We start from the raw sequence: 20,065 nt of genomic DNA on the forward strand, positions 1-20,065 counted from the left end.
GCGAGAGGGGGGCATACAGGAGTAGGTAGAGGAGAGGAGGCGGCGGCTTCTTCTCCCGTGGACTGCAGACCCAGGGCGCCCGGAATGTCTAGGGGTAGAAAGAGGGGAAGGTCAGTCTGAGGACAAGACCGAGTAAAGGGCGAGGCACAGGTCCTGCAGACGGGTGAGCCCCGGGCTGTCCTGAGAGGCGGGGCCACGCGGATGGGCGGAGCCTGTATTGTCCGCTCCGCGGGGCATGCCGGGAGCCCCGCCCCCAACATGGCGTCTCACTGACAGTTGGCTGCTGAGCGGCAGAGGCGGGTCCTGCTCCTCAGGGCGGCGGCGGTGGTGGCGGGGCCGGGGTCTCCGGGGCCGGGGGCGGGGGGATGGCAGCTCGGACCGCCTAGGGCGGAGCTGCACAGGCGAGGCTGCGAGCGGGGCGCTGCAGGCGGGCGCGGCGGCTGCTGCTATGGACTGGTGATCTCGGCGGCTCCTGCTCGCGTCTCCCCCGGGCCGGGCGGCTGCTCCTCACCGTCAACCCCTCAGCCGGGGCCATGGGCTCGTCTGCGGCCGCGGCAGCTGCGGCGGCGGCGGCCGCGGACTCGGCGCAGTGGCTCTCGGTGAAGGAGGAGACCATCTTCCTGCACGACGGGCTGATCCGGGTCACCGACCTGGCGGAGCTGCCCAGCGAGATCCTCGGGGCCCCGGAGGCCGCCGACACCGACTTGGAGGTGAGCGAGGCTGCTCCCCCGCCTCTGCCAGCAGATTAGCCCACCCGCCCCGCATCCCCGGGGTCGGGCCGTCACGCTCTGTCTCACCCCCACCCCGAGGCCCCCCGAAGGCTACCCCGGCAGGTGTGTGGGCGCGGGGAGGACAGGTGGGGGGCCGCGGCCGCAGGTCCGCAGCCCGCCCGCCTCCCTGCCTCCTCGGGGCCTCCAGCCCGCTGGGGATTGCATTTGTGGTTTCATTCTGAGCGTTCCGACACCCGGCATTTTATTAGACTATCACCCGGCAGGGCCTTCACGCCCTGGCTCTCTCTCCCCTCCCCCATGGACCCCCTGGACTCACTTCCAGGGCACACCCAGGTTGCTTAGCTTGGGGGACATTTTAATTTTAACGTTGTATACCTCACCTTTTCTCATTCCCAGTTCTATGTTGATTTTTCTTCCCCTCCGGGGGAGGGTATTGGCAGCTGTCGGTCCGTGATGGGCAATCCAGCAACTTCTCTGTGTCGTGCCTCGGATTGACACGGGGCCTTTGTCAGGGAAGCGGGCGGTGTGGACAGCGAGGGTGATGCTACAGGGGCCCTCCGTGCGCTCTCTGCAAAGGGTCACGGGCGCTTTAGGCCTCAAGGCCTTCCTGAGCTCTGGGGGTCGCGGCTTAGGAACTGTGGCAGGTGCAAAAGCAAATCTCCGCATTTGTGCTGCTGCTGGGTTTGGGGGCAGAAGGAAACCGAATATGCTCGGTTGATTAGAACTTTCCACCGACTTCACTTGGTGTCGTGTTTGCCCAGAGGTGGGAATACTGGCAGTATCATTTCATCGAGGCCAGTCGATGCTGACGCTGCACCCCCTCCACTTTGTGGGGTGATATTTTGATGTGTAGGTAGCATGGGGTGTCATGAAATTCTTACTGTCGCAAGGAGGACTCCCTGGGGTAGGGCGCGGAGAGGATGGCCTGTCTTCTGGCTAAAAACGGAATGCGAAGAATCTTTTGTGTTTTGCGGTTTTGCATGCACTTTGGCTTTCAGCACAAGGAGCGTTTATAGAAATGGATTAAAACCCATTACTGTGTGTTTCTGGAAACGGTAGTGATCCGATCGCGTTGGCCAAGACGTTTGTTTGGGCGTGCTTGAGATGCGAATGCGTTCCACTGTGTTTTGTGTCTGGATTTGAGGTTGAGGTTGCAGCATTACCGTTGTGAACTCTTAATTGACTTATTTTATAGTCTAGCCACCCAAAAGGGAAGATACAAGTTGATAGGGAATTCCTAATATAGGATTATGGTTTTCTTGTGTCTCATTTGGGCCTATTCTAGAAAAAGCAAGTGTCTGAGTGTCTTATTGGCTTGAAAACTCAAAGGGTATCATGGTATGATGGTGGAATCTTTTTATTTAATTGACTTTGTTGAATGTGAAATGTGGAAAGTGGATGCTCTTTGTTCCTTAGAGACTAAGTTCGCAGATCCCAAAATTTCGTATGTATGTAATATATTTATTTTTAGTATTAAAAAGGTAGGAGTAGTTAAAAATACCTGAGCTCTTAAGTTGGCTTTCCTAAGATGTTTACTGCACAAATGTATTACTTGTCAGCGCTTTCCACAGAAGAATGATCTTAAAGAAAACCTTCCTGGCTTGGATTTTAGACTTTTAAAAAACTCTTAAAGAAAATGTATGTTCTGACCTTTCAGAAACCTGTATGTGTATGGATAATAAATATGACTGTCAGTGGTAAGGAACTTTTTCATTTCTTTCTATATATTACATTGGCTGTATTGTATCAGTAGAAATGGATAGCTAAGAATGTTTTTGTGGCCGTTAGATCCGTGTTTGAGTGGGTGTATTCACGTTTAGTTATTTAATTATAATATTAAGTATATCCTGTGTGTCAGACATCATCTTACTTAGTTCCTAAAAGGATTCTAGTAGCTAACTACTGTTACCTATTGTAACAACTATAAATGTTGCGCCTATTGTGCAGGTGAGGCAAGCAAAATGCAGAGTAAGTATGTGACTTGCTCAAGATCACACACAGAGAGCCTGGGCGTTAACCCAAGTCTTTTGATCTCTAAATGTTTGCTCCTGATTGTAATATCCTCCTTGCGTGTATGACATTCATATTTGTAATTATCTAAAATTTCATAACTGGCTAAAGTTAGGGTAGTAAACAGATATTTTTATGTCCTTTGTAGTAATGTATTCTTTTTCATATTTGAGGAAGATTAGAGGTTCATCAGCTTTTTAAAAAAACTAACTTTTGAGAGGTGCCTGGTGGCTCAATGAAGCATCTGCCTTTGGCTCAGGTCATGATCCCAGGGTCCTGGGATTGAGTCCTGCATCAGGCTCCCTGCTCAGCCGGGAGCCTGCTGCTCCCTCTCCCGCTCCCCCTGCTCATGTTCTCTCTCTCTCACTCTCGCAAATAAATAAATAACATATTTTAAAAAAATAAATAAAAAACAAACTTTTGAAATGCCGCCACCCCTAACCCCTATGAGGTACACTCTTCTAACCCTCTCCTTCCAGGGGACATCTGGCTAACCAATGGCCATTTCATCACAGGGTTTTCTAGTTAGATAGACTCCTTCAGTTGACAGTTTTGGATTAGGACAAATTTGGATTAAGCTGACTAATTTAAGATTGGCAACCTTAATGCAGAAGTGTGCACTAACTGCAGTAGATTCTCAGAATTTTAGAGCAAGAAGGGGCCTTGGAGATAATAATCACTTTCCTCATTTTAGAGAGAAGTTATCTGAGGTCAGGAGAGGTTATAGCTCGGTGGTAAAGCTAGTTATGGCAGGACAGATGAATAGATCCTGACTTTCCTGCCTTTGAATTCCAGTGTTCTTTTCACTTTGCAAGTGCTGCTCCAAGTTAAATGTCAATTTGAAAAAAGAACCCATCCTACAAAGTGGATCAACATTGACTTAACATTTTAATTTAAGCAATAGCATAGCATTTAAATTAAACATTTTCTTACTGGGGTGGTGGCTCAGTTGGTTAAACGACTGCCTTCAGCTCAGGTCATGATCTCGGGGTCCTGGGATCGAGTTCCACATCCAGCTCCCTGCTCAGCGGGGAGCCTGCTTCTCCCTCTTCCACTCTCCCTGCTTTGGTTCTCTCTCTCTCTGTGTCAAATAAATAAATAAAACCTTAAAAAATTTTTTTTCTTTCTAATGAATTTTAAACAGAAGTGTTTTTTAAAGTTTATTTTTTTTTAATAATGTCTACACCCAAGGTGGGGTTTGAACTCACGACCTAAGATCAAGAATCGCATGGTCTTCTGACTGAGTCAGACAAGCCCCTCAGAATTTATTTTTTTAAAATGAATAAATAATGTGTAATCAAATTTCTTCAACAAGTGTTTGTGGAATTCAGAAGTGAGCAAGGACCCACTGTCCGGGGCGTTGAGGATGCAGCAGAGGATAAAATAAAATCTTTGTCTTGAAAAGACTTTTATTTTAGTGGGAGGATATAGACAATAACAAATAATCAAATACATTTATATATATGTATATGTAATACCTCAAATGATAATTTCTGGGGAGGCGATTACAGCTGGGTAGGAGGAATGGGGTGTAATGGTGGGGAAGGGTTCCCATGGGATGGGCAGGAAAGGAAAGCACAGAATGGCATTTGAGCAGAGCCCTGAAGGAGGTGAGAGGGTACCCAAATGGCTGCTGGGGAAAGTATCTCCTAGACAGAGGACAGCAAGAGCCAAGTCCCTCAGGGGGAAACATCTTTAGTATCCTTAGTTTGGAGCTCTGAGCCTAGTAAGCCAAGGGGAAGAGGAGAATGATAGAAGATGGGGGGTAGGGGATGCCGATTAAGTAAGGCTGTTAGATAAGGACTTTGAATGTATTAGAAATGCAGAGTGAGGTTTTTTTCTTGGTGTTTAAAATAGCTACCTGTATTTTAATTTCTTATTGTTGGCAGAAAGTGAAAGCATGTAGGAAATTATTTTTTTAAGTGTGAAATAAATATAAATTTAAGAGAAATTTTAAAAAACTTAAAAATGACTTAAAAATGATAACTCAAATATTTCATTTTGTATTACATGTCATAGAACATTAGTCTTTTTTTTTTTAAGGGAATTTTTAAGGAAAAAACCAGCTTATTTGTGGAAGTTCTAAAAGGTTTCTGCTTCCTATCTCAGTTTTCTTTACAAACTCCAGTGGGGAAAGGCCTTGCACATATGGATGTTGACAGAGAAGCTGATTAACTTGCCCAAATTGACCAAGATATTTTGTACCCTACAGTTTAATTTTGAACTCAGACATTTCAGCTAATATTTCTTATTTTCCATTGTGTGTGTGTGTGTGTGTGTGTGTTTATAAGAACCCACCCCATCCCTACACCCTCACACCAATGCACAATACTTGAACATGAAAAAAAAAAAGACTTGAACATGAATGTTCATAGGAGCTTTATTTGTGCTTGCCAAAAGCTGGAAGCAATCTAAAGGTCCATCAGCAGGTGGATGGATAAACAAGTATGATTTATACTCAATGGAAGAAGTTAGACAAATAGGAATAATATTGTAAGATTTCACTTATGTGAAATTCTAGAAAATACAAACTAATTGGTAGTGACTGGGAGCAGATCAGTGGTTGCCTGGGGATGAAAGTGGACTAGAAGGGATGGGAAGAGGGATTACAAAAGTACATGAGGTAAAGAAAATGTGGTCCATATATACAATGGAATATTACTCAGCCATCAGAAAGGATGAATACCCAACTTTGGCATCAACATGATTAGGACTGGAGATTATGCTGAGTGAAATAAGTCAAGCAGAGAAAGTCGATTATCATATGGTTTCACTTACTTGTGGAGCACAAGGAATAACATGGAGGACGTTTGGAGAAGGAAAGGAAAAGTGAAGGGAGGAAAATCGGAGAGGGAGATAAACCATGAGAGACTGTGGACTCCGAGAAATAAACTGAGGGTTTTAGAGGGGAGGGGGACTGGGGAGATGGGTGAGCCTGGTGGTGGGTATTAAGAAGGGCATGTGTTGCATGGAGCATTGGGTGTTATACTCAAACAGTGAATCTTGGAGCACTACATCAAAAACTAATGATGTACTGTATGGTGACTAACAGCACAATAAAAAAAATTGGATAAAAAAAAGTACAGAAGGAAAATTTTCAGGTGATGGATATGTTCCCTGTTTCGACTATGGTGATGGTTTCATGGTTGTATATATACGTATGCCAAAACTCATCAAATTGTACATTTTAAATATGTGTGGTTTATTGTATGCCTGTTCTATTTCTTTAAAACAAATGAACAAACCCCGTGCAAGCCCAGAATGCTTTACTGATACTGTTTAGGAAATGAAAAAAGGCTCAGGAGACTTTTTTGTTCATTGTTTGTTATTTTGCTTTGTAAGGGAAGGAGTCGATCAACTGGAATAAGTTAAGGCTTTGAATACTTAGGACACATTCAGATGAAACCTTTGAGATTATAAGTTAGATTTATAAATGTTGGTCTATTCTCCTAGGAGAATACCACCAGCCTGTTTATCCTTTGGTCAGATTCCTTTGGAAGCGGTTTATATACTTTTCTAGAATTCCAGATTATAAATTTGGAAGAGGTAATGAATAAATCAATAAAACTACCTTTGCTCGTGAGTAAAGTTAATTACAGCGTAAGTAATGAGCACTGGAAGAAGAGTCATTGAATCTGTGAGCTTGGGCAAAGGGCTCACCCAGCCCTCAGGTTTGGTTGGCTAGCTATAAAGTTAGAATGAAGTATCTTATGGGTGGGGGGGGGAGCAGTATTTGCCTAGAGGTCAAAGTCAGGTTTAAAGAATCAGATTGGGACTGAAATTCTGGCTCTGCCCCGTACTAGCTGTGTGACTTTGGGCAAGTTCCATAGCTTTAGTAATCCCTGGTTTCTTCTTCCACTGCAACTTCATCGTCATTGTCCCCACCTCTACTTACTGCCATGACCACAGCGTCAGCATGTTGGGTGCCAGGCTCTGTGCTAAGCACTTCACACTCATTATCTCATTCAGTCCTCGCAAAAACTTTATAAGGTTGTTACTATGGCTATCCTTATTTTACAAAGAAGGAGACTGTGGCACAGAAGTAAAGTAACTTGACAAAGATCATACAGTTAGTAGCAAAGCTGAGAGGGAAATAGATCTGTCCAGCCCTAGCCCAGGGTCCAGGCTCGAAAATTATTATGTTACATGCTGTAAAAGGGGAGTAATAATAGGGTTAATGGAAGGGTTAGATAAGGAGGGTTGTGATTATATACTTACAGTGTGTATGGACTGTCTGTATAAGGTCCTACGTTGCTGGAAAGTTGTTTTTTGCATATTCAGTCAGCTGTCCATTTTATAGGAAAGCAAAACTGTGCCATTGACAGAATTTTTTTTCTCTTTTAGTGAATAGTGGAGATGGTAGGGGATGTGTGTGTGTGTGATCCCTCTGGAATTTTCTTCCTTCCCATCTTTTTTGCAGTATGGCTAAATAAATCAGTTTTGATTATTATCTGTCTTCTTGGCTTCCATATTGACTGTCACAAAGTGCCACCTGTTGGCCCGGGCTACTGGACGGATTGTCCTGCACCTGTTCTTTCCTAAGTCATAAGGTACCTGTGGTGATAATTATGAAAGGCTTGTCAAGTCCTGAAAGGGCCCCGTGCTCTGTCTTCCCTCCCCCTTTCCATCTTGTCTTACAATGGTGCTTGCGGGATGAGCACAAGGAGTGTAGTCTGCTTTGTAAGATGTTTAGTCATTAGCTGTAGACAAATGTAAATAACAGCAGGTGATCCACTGTGGGACAAATGGAGAGAGGACTGAAGATATCGTATGACTATTACTTTGATCCTGCCTTTTTAAACACAATTTATGTATCCATTAACATATTTTTTAATTTTAATTTTTACCCATTAAAAAGTTTTAAAATGAAAGCATGATTTTATATCTGTATAAAAAATGGAAAAACCAATGAAACTGAAGTGCCTTTTGTGCACCGTTCCTCATCCTGGTCTCCATCTACTCCTCACCACTGTTAAATCAGTGCTCAAATTTTTAAGATATTAGGATCATTTTTTTAAAAAAAGATTTTATTTATTTTGTTTTTAAAGGTTTTGTTTACTTATTTGACAGAGAGAGACACAGTGAAAGTGGGAACACAAGCAGGGGGAGTGAGAGAGGGAGAAGCAGGCTTCCCGCTGAGCAGGGGGCCCGATGCAGGGCTCGATCCCAGGGCCCTGGTATCATTACCTGAGTAGAAGGCAGATGCCCAATCACGAGGCCACCCAGGTGCCCCCAAAGATTTTATTTTTAAGCAATCTCTACACCCAGGGTGAGGCTTGAACCCATAACCCCAAGATCAAGGGTTGCATGCTCTACTGACTGAGCCAGCTGGGTGCCCACGATCATTTTTGAATGTGTACTTTTATGTGTGTTTTTGTGCATGCATACTTTTTAATATTTTTTTCTGTCTTACAGAAAAGATGTGATGCTAGGCATATCTTTTCATAACCTTTTTTTTTAAGTCAATGATATGTTTTGATCTTCCTATGTCTCCATATACAGATCTACCACATTTTTTTGAAGTGCTGCATGGGATTCCAGAAACACTAGCCTATTTAGCCATTCCCCGACTGATGGGTATCTTAGTTTCCTGTTGCTATGCTAACAAATCATCACACACTTAGTGGCTTAAAACAACACAAATTTATTTCTGCATTTATTCTTACGTTTCTGGAAACCGGAAGTCCAAAATGAGTCTCGCTGGGCTGTCATCACATGTCTTCTCTGACTGGCTCCTCCAACATCCCTTTTATAAGGACCCCCTCTCCCCCACAACCCCCACCCAGGATAATCCAGGCTCATCTCTCCATCTCAGGATCCTTAATTTAATCATACCCGCAAGTCCTTTTTGCCATCCAAGGTCACATTTACAGGTCCTGGGGATTAGGACTTAAATATCTGGTTGGGCGGGGGGGTCATTATTCATGCTGCCATGTTTTCAGTTTTTCACTTTTTTTTTTTTAAAAGATTTTATTTATTTATTTGACAGACAGAGATCACAAGTAGGCAGAGAGGCAGGCAAGGTGGGGGGGAGCAGGCTCCCCGCTGAGCAGAGAGCCCGATGCGGGGCTCGATCCCAGGACCCTGGGACCATGACCTGAGCTGAAGCCAGAGGCTTTAACCCACTGAGCCACCCAGGCACCCCAGTTTTTCACTATTTTTAAAGAAGATTTTATTTATTTATTTATTTGAGAGAGAAAGAGAGTGGGAGGTGGGGAGGAGCAGAGGGAGAGGGACAAGTAGACCCCGTGCTAAGTGCAGAGCCCAATGCGGGCCTGGATCCTATGACCCTGAGATCATGACCTGAACTAAAACCAACAGTCAGACACTCAACAGACTGAGCCACGCAGGCCCCCCCTTCAGTTTTTCACTCTTTTTTTTTTTTTAAGATTTTTTTAAAAATTTATTTATGTATTGACAGATAGAGATTACAAGTAGGCAGAGAGGCAGGCAGAGAGAGAGAGGAGGAAGCAGGCTCCCTGTTGAGCAGAGAGCCCGATGTGGGGCTCGATCCCAGGACCCTGGGATCATGACCTGAGCCGAAGGCAGAGGCTTTAACTCACTGAGCCACCCAGGCGCCCCCAGTTTTTCACTCTTAAAACCCGTCCTTCAGTGCATGCCCTTGCATGCCTGTTGTGCACATGTTGGACTATTTCTGTAGAGCAGTTCCTGAGAAGGAGAATTGCTGGGTCATAGGTGACCATTTTAAATTTTAATAGATATTGCCAAATTGCTCTCCGAAGTGACTGTATTAGTTTATACTCCGGAGTAATAATGTTTGGTAGGACCTCCTTTCCTTATACCCTCATAGAGATTATTTTAGAACTTACAGATTTGCTTGATTTTATCCTTTGCTTAAGCCAATGGTGCTCGCTCCAAAAGAGGAAGCCACTAGATGTAACTAGGTACCTGGCAATACATGCTGAACCACGGTCCTCTGGAAGAAGCCAGAATGTTCCGTTAGTGCCGCCTGGCTCTTATCACTTCACTTCAGAGGCCCTCTCTTGCGGCTTGATCTTCTTTGCTCCTGACATATACTCATTTTGGTCTGTAATCCAGTTAATACAGACCATGTCCATATTAGGCAGGAGAGAGCAGCTTCTTAATTCTGATGGTCTGGGGCTGCTGCCAGACTCGAGTCGTGCCAGGGAGCTGCCCACTCTGGGAAGAGACCCACTGGCCCCTGCAGTGTGTTCAGAGTGCATGGTAGTCGTTAGGCAGACTGTTTAGACACAGCTTGTCTTAAAATTTTCTCTCTTGGGGCGCCTGGGTGGCTCAGTGGGTTAAAGCCTCTGCCTTCGGCTCAGGTCATGATCCCAGGGTCCTGGGATCGAGCCCCGCATCGGGGCTCTCTGCTCAGCAGGGAACCTGCTTCCCCCTCCCTCTCTCTCTGCCTGACTCTCTGCCTGCTTGTGATCTCTATCTGTCAAATAAATAAATAAAATCTTTTAAAAAAAAAATTTTCTCTCTTATGTGCCAGTATAAAGGGTAATTCTACTTTTCTTTTTAACTTGTATGAGAAATAACTGACATTAAGTTAATTGTGTTTTTATGTTACTCAAAACTTTCCTGCTTATAAGGAAGTAATACATGGATATTGTAGAAAATCGAGAAAACACCTATTGTGTAAGAGAGAGAAGAAATATCCTTTGATTGTACCATCCAAAAAGTTATATTAATTAATTTTTTACTATTTCCTTCAGTTCGTATTTTTTATATATAAACAAAATTGAGATTATATGCTATATACAGTTTTATATCCTTTAACCACTTATTGGGAGCAATTTTGTCAAATTAGGTTTAAAAACTCAATTTATTTTATTCATTTTATTTATTTTTCTAAGTAATCTCTATACCCAATGTGGGGCTTGAACTCATAACGCTGAGATTAAGAGTCACATGTCACATGCCCAGGGTGCCTGGGTGGCTCAGTCAGTTGAGCATCTGCCTTTGACTCTGGTTGTGATCCTAGGGTCCTGGGATCGAGCCCCGCATCAGGCTCCCTGCTCAGAGGGGAGCCTGCTTCTCCTTCTCCTATTCCCCCTGCCTGTGCTCTCTTTCTCTCTCTCTGTGTCAAATAAATAAATAAAATCTTAAAAAGGAAAAAAAAGTCACACTCTCTATCAATTAAGTCAGCCAGGGGCCCCTAAAAACATAATTTTTAATGGCTGCATAGTAATTCATGGATGTAGTATAGTTGTCTTGCTGTACCTTACAGCATTTTCCTCACATCTGCTATTTTTTCAAAGTTTATTTAAGTAATTGCTATACCAGCATAGGGCTCCAACTCATAACCCTAAGCTTAAGAGTTGTGTGCTCTACTGACGGAGGCAGCCGGGCGCTCCACATCTGCTATTTTATTTTATTTTATTTTTTGCATCAAAAAGTGACATTTATTCAAAGAAAAAAAAAAAGACAAGATGTCCATCCCTTGGCTCCCTTCCCTCCCCCCTCCTGCTCCTCTTCAGCCCCCCAGACTGAACCCTGGGTGGGCCTAGTAGCAGGACAGCCCCTCAGATGAGGTCAGCGACATTGAGGGGCATCTCTTCAATGGAGGTGTTGTAGAAGGTCTCCATGTCTCAAAGAGTCCTCTTGTCTTCTTCTGTCACTATGTTAATAGCCACACCCTTACCGCCAGGTCGTCCACCACGACCAATTCTGTGGATGTAGTTTTCCCTGTTGGTGGGAAGGTCATAGTTGATGACTAAAGAAACCTGCTGCACATCAGTGCCTCTGGCCTAGGTCAGGGGAGAGGACACGTCAGCATGAGCACGAGGAGGGGACACGATTGAGCCAGAGGGACTAGAGTGAGTGTAGGCAGCCAAAGGAAGGCAAAGGAAACAGACATGCCCTCTCCCCAAGCAACCTCAGGCATGCCAGGTCGTCTTCCAAGTTGCTACTTTACTGAAGAGGGACACAAGTGGGCTATTTTATTTATTTATTTTAGAGAGTGTGTATGCGGGGGAGAGAGAAGGGAAGGACTGGGGGGAGATAAGGAAATTCCCTGCTGAGTGGGGAGCCCAACCTGGGACTTCATCCCAGGACTCTGAGATCATGACCTGGGCCAAAATCAAGAGTCAGATGGTCAACTGAGTGAGCCCCCTAGGCACCCCCTCATCTGCTATTTTAAAGATAATTCCAGCTTAGAGGAGGTCAAAAAATGTTTAGTGTTTAGTGTTACTTGTTTCATAAAGTTTGGTAAATTAGGTATTTGTAGTGGTTATTAAAGCGTGTTTCTGCGATCCATTACTGCTAGACAGTTTATATTTTAAGGGGATCTTTATCGTGCTGTATGATTCCTCTCCTGATAATGTTGAATATTTCTGAGGAGCTTTGAGTTTATAAAGTGCTATTAAGAACAATTGTAGAATAATTAATGTTCCATGATGGGACACTTGGGGTGGACACTCTTGAATCCCTCATGTTTCTACTGAAACCTGCGGTTGGCCGAATTACTAGGTCATAGCACAGTTTGTAGCAATTTTAGATTAACAATAAGAAGATGTGTAATTTGCAAACCATTTTATGCAAATTGTAGGTTTAGTAATTCTAATAACTACAGAAGCGTCATTCGAGTAGTGGTTTTATACCAACAAAATATTAACGTTCAGCTTGGTTTGTAATAGATCTTTCCTGTGTTTACTATATTTGCTTTGTGCTTTGTAGTTTGCGTTACTGATTTCAAATGAACAAAGACAAATATAATAGATGTAACTATTTACAGGGCAGACTAGAAAATCTGGATCTCCTATCTCTATTCATATGTTTGCTTTTCTTACTGTTGAAGTAAAATAATTAAGAATATTAAAGGACAGGGGCGCCTGGGTGACTCAGTGGGTTAAGCCTCTGCCTTCGGCTCAGGTCATGATCCCAGGGTCCTGGGATTTTGAACCTCAGAAATAGAATCCAGGTACCATCTGTAGAATCTAGGGAATCTGTGAGTTAGAATGGGGAAAATTTTATCTTCATTTACTCCTACCTTAGGTGAAATTCAGCATTTCCTTCAATTATGAATATAGTAGAATCCTAGTAGTACTGGTGGAACCCGTGACTTTGTATGACCAGTAGAAATCATAGACATTTTCATATCATATTGTAGATGTTGAACATATCTTGAAATAGTGTTTATGCTCACCATCACTTAGAAATTATGGTAAATATTGGGTCTTGTTATTCAATATACTGAGAATGAAGCTCCTATATTGATAGCACAAATAAAACATTTTGGTAACTGTATTTCAGTATACTGTAATTGGAGCTTATAATCCCAGGTATTTTATTTTACACATTTACAAATGTTATCTGAGAAGGGTGGACAGGCTCCACCGAAAGCAAATGGTGAAGGGCCCCTGAGATAGCCTTTCTTTTTCCCAGCATCTCCTATTTTAGTTCAAGTTTGCTGAAGACCTGCATAGTTTGCAATTTTCTGAAATAAAAGTGGCCACATTTTTGAAACTCCTTAAGTAGAAAATGTTATCCTCCTACAAATTTTTCCATTACCTACTGACTGCAAGCTTTTAACTAGTAGTAGTTGTCTTGGATAATCTGATTTTTGTTCATGTGTCAAACATGTATCATTAATAGGGAAGCTGTTTTTTAAGACAATAAAATACCCCCTAAGAAATGACAGGATTCTTTTGAGATAGAACAGTTTTTTTTTTCCCCACCAGATAATTTGGAATTTTCCCTTGTCTGAGGAGAATGTTTGCCAACTGAGGCTATATGAATAGAAATTCATTAATATACTTTACATCAGGATATTCTGTTGCTAATAAAAAGCCATTTTAAACAAGTGGAGGCAACTAGTAATAGTTGATATCTCGGGGGAAACATTTTTTAAAATCCTAGATTCATTTGCTTTCATTTCTCAGTAGAGTATAATTATATACTTCTGGTTTCTTTTGTTGTTCAAATTGTTACTTTGTGTTTATATTGTCAAAGTTCGGAAGTTTTACTTAAATAGCCTCCAGAACTGTGTTCTCCAGTTGGTAGCTACCTTTCACATGTGGCCATTGAGCCCTTGAAATGTGGCTACTTGGGATTGAAATGTGCTGAAAGTATAAAATAGACATCAGATTCTGAAGACTTCATGTAAAAAAATATGTGAAAGATCTCAATTTTTTAAAAAAGATATTATTTATTTATTTGGCAGACAGGGAAAAAGCACAAGCAGGAGGAGTGGCAGGCAGAGGGAGAGGGAGAAGCAGGCTCTTTGCAAAGCAGGGAGCCAGATGTGGGACTCCATCCCAGGACCCTGGGATCGTGACCTGAGCTTAAGGCAGACGCTTAACCATCTGAGCCACCCAGGCGCCAGATCTCAATATTTTATATTGATTAAATATTGAAATGAAAATGTTTGGATAATGTGTTAAGTAAAATATATTATTTAAATTAAAATATATTAAAACTTTCTTTTTACTTTTTTTTTAAGATTTTATTTTTAAGTAATCTCTACACCCAATGTGGGACTTGAACTTAAAACCTTGAGATCAAGAGGGGCATGTTCTACAGACTGAGCTAGCCAGGCATTCCCTTTTTACCTTTTTATTTTTTATTATTTATTCATCTTGTCTATCTGAGAAAGAGAGGGAGCTGGTGTAGGGGGAGGGGCAGAGGGAGAAAGGGAATTTTTTTTAAAATTTATTTAATTATTTTTATTAACATATAATGTATTATTTGCCCCAGGGGTACAGGTCTGTGAATCATCAGGATTACACACTTCACAGCACTCACCACAGCATGTACCCTCCCCAGTGTCCATAACCCAACCACCCTCTCCCTACCCACCCCACCCCCTAGCAACCCTCAGTCTCTTTTGTGAGATTAAGAGTCACTTATGGTTCGTCTCCCTCCCAATCCCATCTTGTTTCCATTTTTTCTTCCCTACCCCCCAGACCCCCAGCCCTGCCTCTCAAATTTCTCATATCAGAGAGATCATATGATAAATGTCTCTGAGAGAGAGAATCTTAAGCAAACTCCATGCCCAGCATAAAGCGCAGCTCAGGGCTCCGTCTCATGACCCTCAGAACGTGACCTGGGCAGAAATCAAGAGTCAAACACTAACCGACTGAGCCACCCAGGTGCATGCCCCCCTTCACCTTTTTAACTGTAGCTCCTGGAAAATATTAAATTCCATATATGTCTAACATATTTCTATTGGACAGTACTTCTTTTTTCTTTTTTTTAAAGATTTTATTTATTTATTTGTCAGAGAGAGAGAGAGAGAGAACGCGAGCGCACAGGCAGACAGAGTGGCAGAGGGAGAAGCAGGCTCCCTGTGGAGCAAGGAGCCCGATGTGGGACTCGATCCCAGGACACTGGGATCATGACCTGAGCCGAAGGCAGCCGCTTAACCAACTGAGCCACCCAGGTGTCCCAGGACAGTACTTCTTTTTACAGAGGTCAGCAAACTATGGCCCTCAGGATCATATCTAGCTGTCTTTTTTTTTTTTAATTAAATTTAATTTTTTCAGTGTTCCAAGATTCATTGTTTATGCACCACACCCAGTGTTCCATGCAATACCTGCCCTCCTTACTACCCACCACCAGGCTCACCCATTGCCCCCTCTCCAGAACCCTCAATTTGTTTCTCAGAGTCCATAGTTTCTCATGCTTTGTCTCCCCCTCCAATTTATCCCAGTTCACTTTTCCTTTTCTTCTCCTAATGTCTTCCATGTTTTTCCTTATGCTCCACAAGTAAGTGAAACCGTATGGTAATTGACTTTCTCTGCTTGATTTATTTCACTCAGCATAATCTCCTCCAGTCCCATCCATGCTGATACAAAAGTTGAGTATTCATCCTTTCTAATGGCTGCATAATAGTCCATTGTATATATGGACCATATTTTCTTTATCCATTCGTCTGTTTGAAGGGCTCTTTCCACAGTTTGGCGACTGTGGCCATTGCTCTAGCAGTCTGTTTTTTATAAATAAAGTTTTATTGGGACAAAACCATTAATTTACCTTCATGCTACAATGCAGAGTTGAATGAATGGTTGTGACAGAGACCTCATGACCACCAGATCGTCGGCGGGTTTTCGTTTACACTATTTTCATTTCATCCTTTCAGTGGTTCTGTGAAGCAGTAGAGGAGATATTATTTCAGGGAAAATTTTTTGAGAAGCCAAGTGATTTGTCCAAGGTCATGTAATTAGTTAGTGCTAGGGTTAGAACTCTAGTGCTGAGTGATTTTCCACTGTACTTCTCCTATTTAGGTAACACTTGAGCTGATAACCTGTTATCTCTGAGACAGTAGTTAATGGCTACTATTTGAAATAAGAGCTACACAGCCAGGCCTACACATAGCTGCCAGAGTAATCTTCCTCAAGCTAACAGTTATGTTACCTCCTTGCCCAAACCTTCTGTAGTTCCCTGTGAACTAAAATAATAATTCAAGGTTGCTATGGTTTGGTTCCATTCTGCCTTTCCGGCCTTTTATCTCATTACTCTCTATCCCCCCAGGGACATATATTTCACAGACTCTCTACATTCTCTCCTACAGTCGTGGCTCAGGGTCCCATTGCTCTGGGGAGCCCAAACTCCACTTTTGGAACCCTGCTCTTTATCCTTCAAGATGTAGATCAAGTGGCATTCCTTCATGAAAGTTTCATGATGCCTACAGTTAGGAACAATTACCCTCTCTATTTCTTACATTGCCTTATAAAGTTATTTATGTGCATGCTTGATCTCCCTTACTATATTATAATCTCTTGGAAATTAACCACTTCTTAGTTTACATTATGGTGTATCTACTAACATAGCTCAGACAGTAGATGTGGATTGAACTGAATGCAAAAAAGGGCATTTAGAACAAATTGGAAAGGGTGGGATTAAATAAATAATACCACAAATTGAGGACATAGGTTAATGGAGAATAAGATAAGAATAGGCAGTTATTTTTTTTTAAAGATTTTATTTATTTATTTGACAGAGAGCACAAGTAGGCAGAGATGTAGGCAGAGAGAGAGAGGAGGAAGCAGGCTCCCTGCTGAGCAGAGAGCCCGATGCGGGGCTTGATCCCAGGATCCTGGGATCATGACCTGAGCTGAAGGCAGAAGCTTAACCCACTGAGCCACCCAGGCACCCCTAGGCAGTTATTTTTGATGAACTGAAGTAGTGTAGGTGAGACTTTAGGAATTTTAATTGTAGTTATGATTTGCACTTTAGATAACAGAACATATCACAACAGTTGTCATAAATGTTGTTAATGCTGGGATGTGGATAAGCATTATGGAATTAAGACCCTTGATTTTGGGGATGCTGGGGTTAAATGTCTACTTTTGCTCGGGTCATGATCTTGGGGTCCTGGGATTGAGTCCCATGTCGGGCTCCTTGCTCAGCAGGGAGCCTGTTTCTCCCTCTGCTTGCTGCTCCCCCTACTTGTGCTCTTTCTCTCTGACAAATAAATACACAAAATCTTTAGGAAAAAAAAAAAAAGAAAGACCCTTAATTTTGTATAGAACCTAACAAATTTTGCATAGAGAATAATGAATTCCCGAGAGATTTATGAAAATAGCTTAATTAGATAGAGTTAATTGAAAATACCTTACTTTGATCATCATTCTAAAAATCTTTTTTTTTTTTTTTAAAGATCTTATTCATTTATTTGATAGAGAGAGACACAGTGAGAGAGGGAACACTAGCAGGGGGAGTGGGAGAGGAAGAAGCAGGCTCAATCCCAGGACCCTGGGATCATGACCTGAGCCCAAGGTGGAAGCTTAATGACTGAGTCACCCATGTGCCCCCATTCTAAAAATCCTTATTCAAGTGAATTTTTGTTTAACTTAATTGTTCCATGGTTAGGTAGTGACCTTAAGCACTGTTTTTTAAGATGTTATTTTTTTTTTAAAGATTTTATTTATTTATTTGAGAGAGAGACAGTGAGAGAGAGCATGAGAGGTGAGAAGGTCAGAGGGAGAAGCAGACTCCCCATGGAGCTGGGAGCCCGATGCGGGACTTGATCCCGGGATCCCGGGACTGTGACAGGAGCGGAAGGCAGTTGGTTAACCAACTGAGCCGCCCAGGCGCCCCTAAGATGTTATTTTTAAGTAGTCTCTATACCCAATGTAGGACTCTTAACTCACAACCCCAAGATTAAGACTTGCATGGTCTACTGACTGAGCCAACCAGATGCCCTGAACTTGAGCATGACTGTATTTATTTTGAACATTTCCGTGTAGAGATTTTTTTTTCAGGGATTTCAGTGAAATGTGTCTATCAGCTTTTATGGAATGGCAGTGCCTTGAGGACTGGAACTGTCAAGAACTTATTTTATAGAGTTTAGCATGATCAGTTACTGATTAGCATGATAAGCCTGCTAGTCATAATTTATTTAAAATACATTAAAATTATTATATAACATATATTATATAACAATATATAATATACAATAAATTAAAATTAATATGTAACATACTTTAAAATTTTTAAATTAAAATGTTAGAATTTTAGAAAATTTCAGGGCGCCTGGCTGCCTCAGTCAGTAGAGCATAAGACTCTTGATCCTGGGATTGTGAGTTTGAGCCCCACATTGGGTGTAGAGATTATGTAAAATCCTTGGGATGCCTGGGTGGCTCAGTCAGTTAAGTGTCTGCCTTCGACTCAGGTCATGATCCCAGGGTCCTGGGATTGAGCCCCACATCTGGCTTTCTGCTCAGCGGGGAGTTTGCTTCTCCCTTCTACTCTTCCCTCCCCGCTGCTCTCTCTCAAATAAATAAAATCTTAAAGAAAAAAAAAGAATTTTAGAAAATTTGCAAGATGTAAGAAAATGCAAAGAAGAAAATAAGATCACTTATATTACTACCACCTAGACATAAGTATAGTTCATATTTTCATGTTTTCCCCTCCAGACATTTTTGTATGCATGTACACTACATGCATATTCTAGGCAATTAGAATCATTGTATATACATTTTTCCCTGTCCTTTTCACTTAACATTGATGCTATTTGAGGGATATTTCTCCATTTTCAGTATTGTTGACAACATAGTTTTTAATACCTGCATAGATATTAAAGTCTGCATGGTATTTCATTATATGGATGTTCAATGATTATTTACCCAATCCTTTATTTGGATATTTAGTTGAATATTTATCAATTCTGTTGTTAACTTTAAAAATTAGTGAAAAAATTTTTTTTATAAATAGTGATACTCTTCTAAGTAGGCTACAACACACATATATATCCATTAAGATTATTTACTGAGTCAGAATGTGAGTCTTCAGAACTATGCTCTAACTGTATACAATGATAGCATTGTTTGAACATTCATTTTTATATGCATAAAGTTCATATTTCCTGCCATGTCATAGAATACATAAATTACATGTGTAGTCTGTTTCTTCAAGAGGTGCCTTATTCAATTAAAAATTTTAGGAAAGCAACACATGGTTCAAGATGTCAAAGGTTCAAAAGGAAATTCAGGGAAAGGTCTTCTTCCTAGCCCCGTCTCCCAAGCTGGAGCCAGTGTTACTCGCTGGTCCGTGTCCCCCAGAGGTATATGATGCACATGCAAGCCGATGCACAGCAGCAGATCCCTCTCTGACCTCGGCTTCTGCTATGTGCCCTTCTTCCCTTCACTCCACTGCCGCTACCTTGGCCTTCTGGTGTTCATCATAGATTGGGCTGGCAGGTCCCAAAGGTTCCCTTCCTCAGGGGCCTTTGCTCATCTTTCCAGACAAAAATAAGTTTCCATAGGTCCACACAGGTGATAGAGATGGTATTTTTGAAACCTTTAAAGTATGAAATAATCAGAAACTTGACATATTAGAACACAAAAACAGCCATATCACCAAGAGCAGCTTTGGCTCTGTTAGCAGACCAGTGGGAGAGCTTTAAAATGACTAAAATAATGAATCCTTTTAAATGCATAGTTACATACTTAGCACAGTTCCAGAGAGCACAGATACATACTTCAAGTACCATGTCAGAGGAAACAGAAGAGTTTTAGTTCAAAGGTCCTGTGGTTGCAAGCTTATGTGATCAGTCCACATAATTGGGGAGACATACAGTATTAACTAAAACAGTCCTCCCAGATTCTGACCTTCCAGATTTATCTTTCTCTGAGTTGTTCTATTTGGTGCTGAAATGTCACCCTTCCTGCTTCTGGAGTTAAACAGGCGCTTAAATGATAAACAAATACATGTTTTTGCACAGGATTGGTTTTTAAAAGTGTATAAAATGCTTTATTGCATGGCTCTTCCTTTGCCTATTTTGTGTTTCAATTTTTTTTTAAAGATTTTATTTATTTGACAGACAGAGATCACAAGTAGGCAGAGAGGCAGGCAGAGGGAGAGGAGGAAGCAGGCTCCCTGCCGAGCAGAGA

The 20,065-nt window shown here is 42.0% G+C and overlaps 1 protein-coding gene across 3 annotated transcripts in view; it reads left to right on the forward strand.

The window, feature by feature from the left end:
• The first annotated feature begins 403 nt into the window (after positions 1–403).
• Positions 404–20,065, forward strand: part of HECTD4 (HECT domain E3 ubiquitin protein ligase 4) — a 177,505-nt gene continuing 157,843 nt past the window's right edge. For all 3 annotated transcript variants that reach the window (XM_080821201.1, XM_080821202.1, XM_080821203.1), the window contains exon 1: positions 404–710. In XM_080821201.1, coding sequence (XP_080677327.1) covers positions 534–710 — 177 coding nt within the window. In that variant the 5' untranslated portion in view covers positions 404–533. The remainder of the gene's footprint in view (positions 711–20,065) is intronic.

The sequence above is a fragment of the Martes martes genome (genome assembly GCF_963455335.1).
Source record: "Martes martes genome assembly, chromosome: 13".
Classification (NCBI taxonomy): Eukaryota; Metazoa; Chordata; class Mammalia; order Carnivora; family Mustelidae; genus Martes; species Martes martes.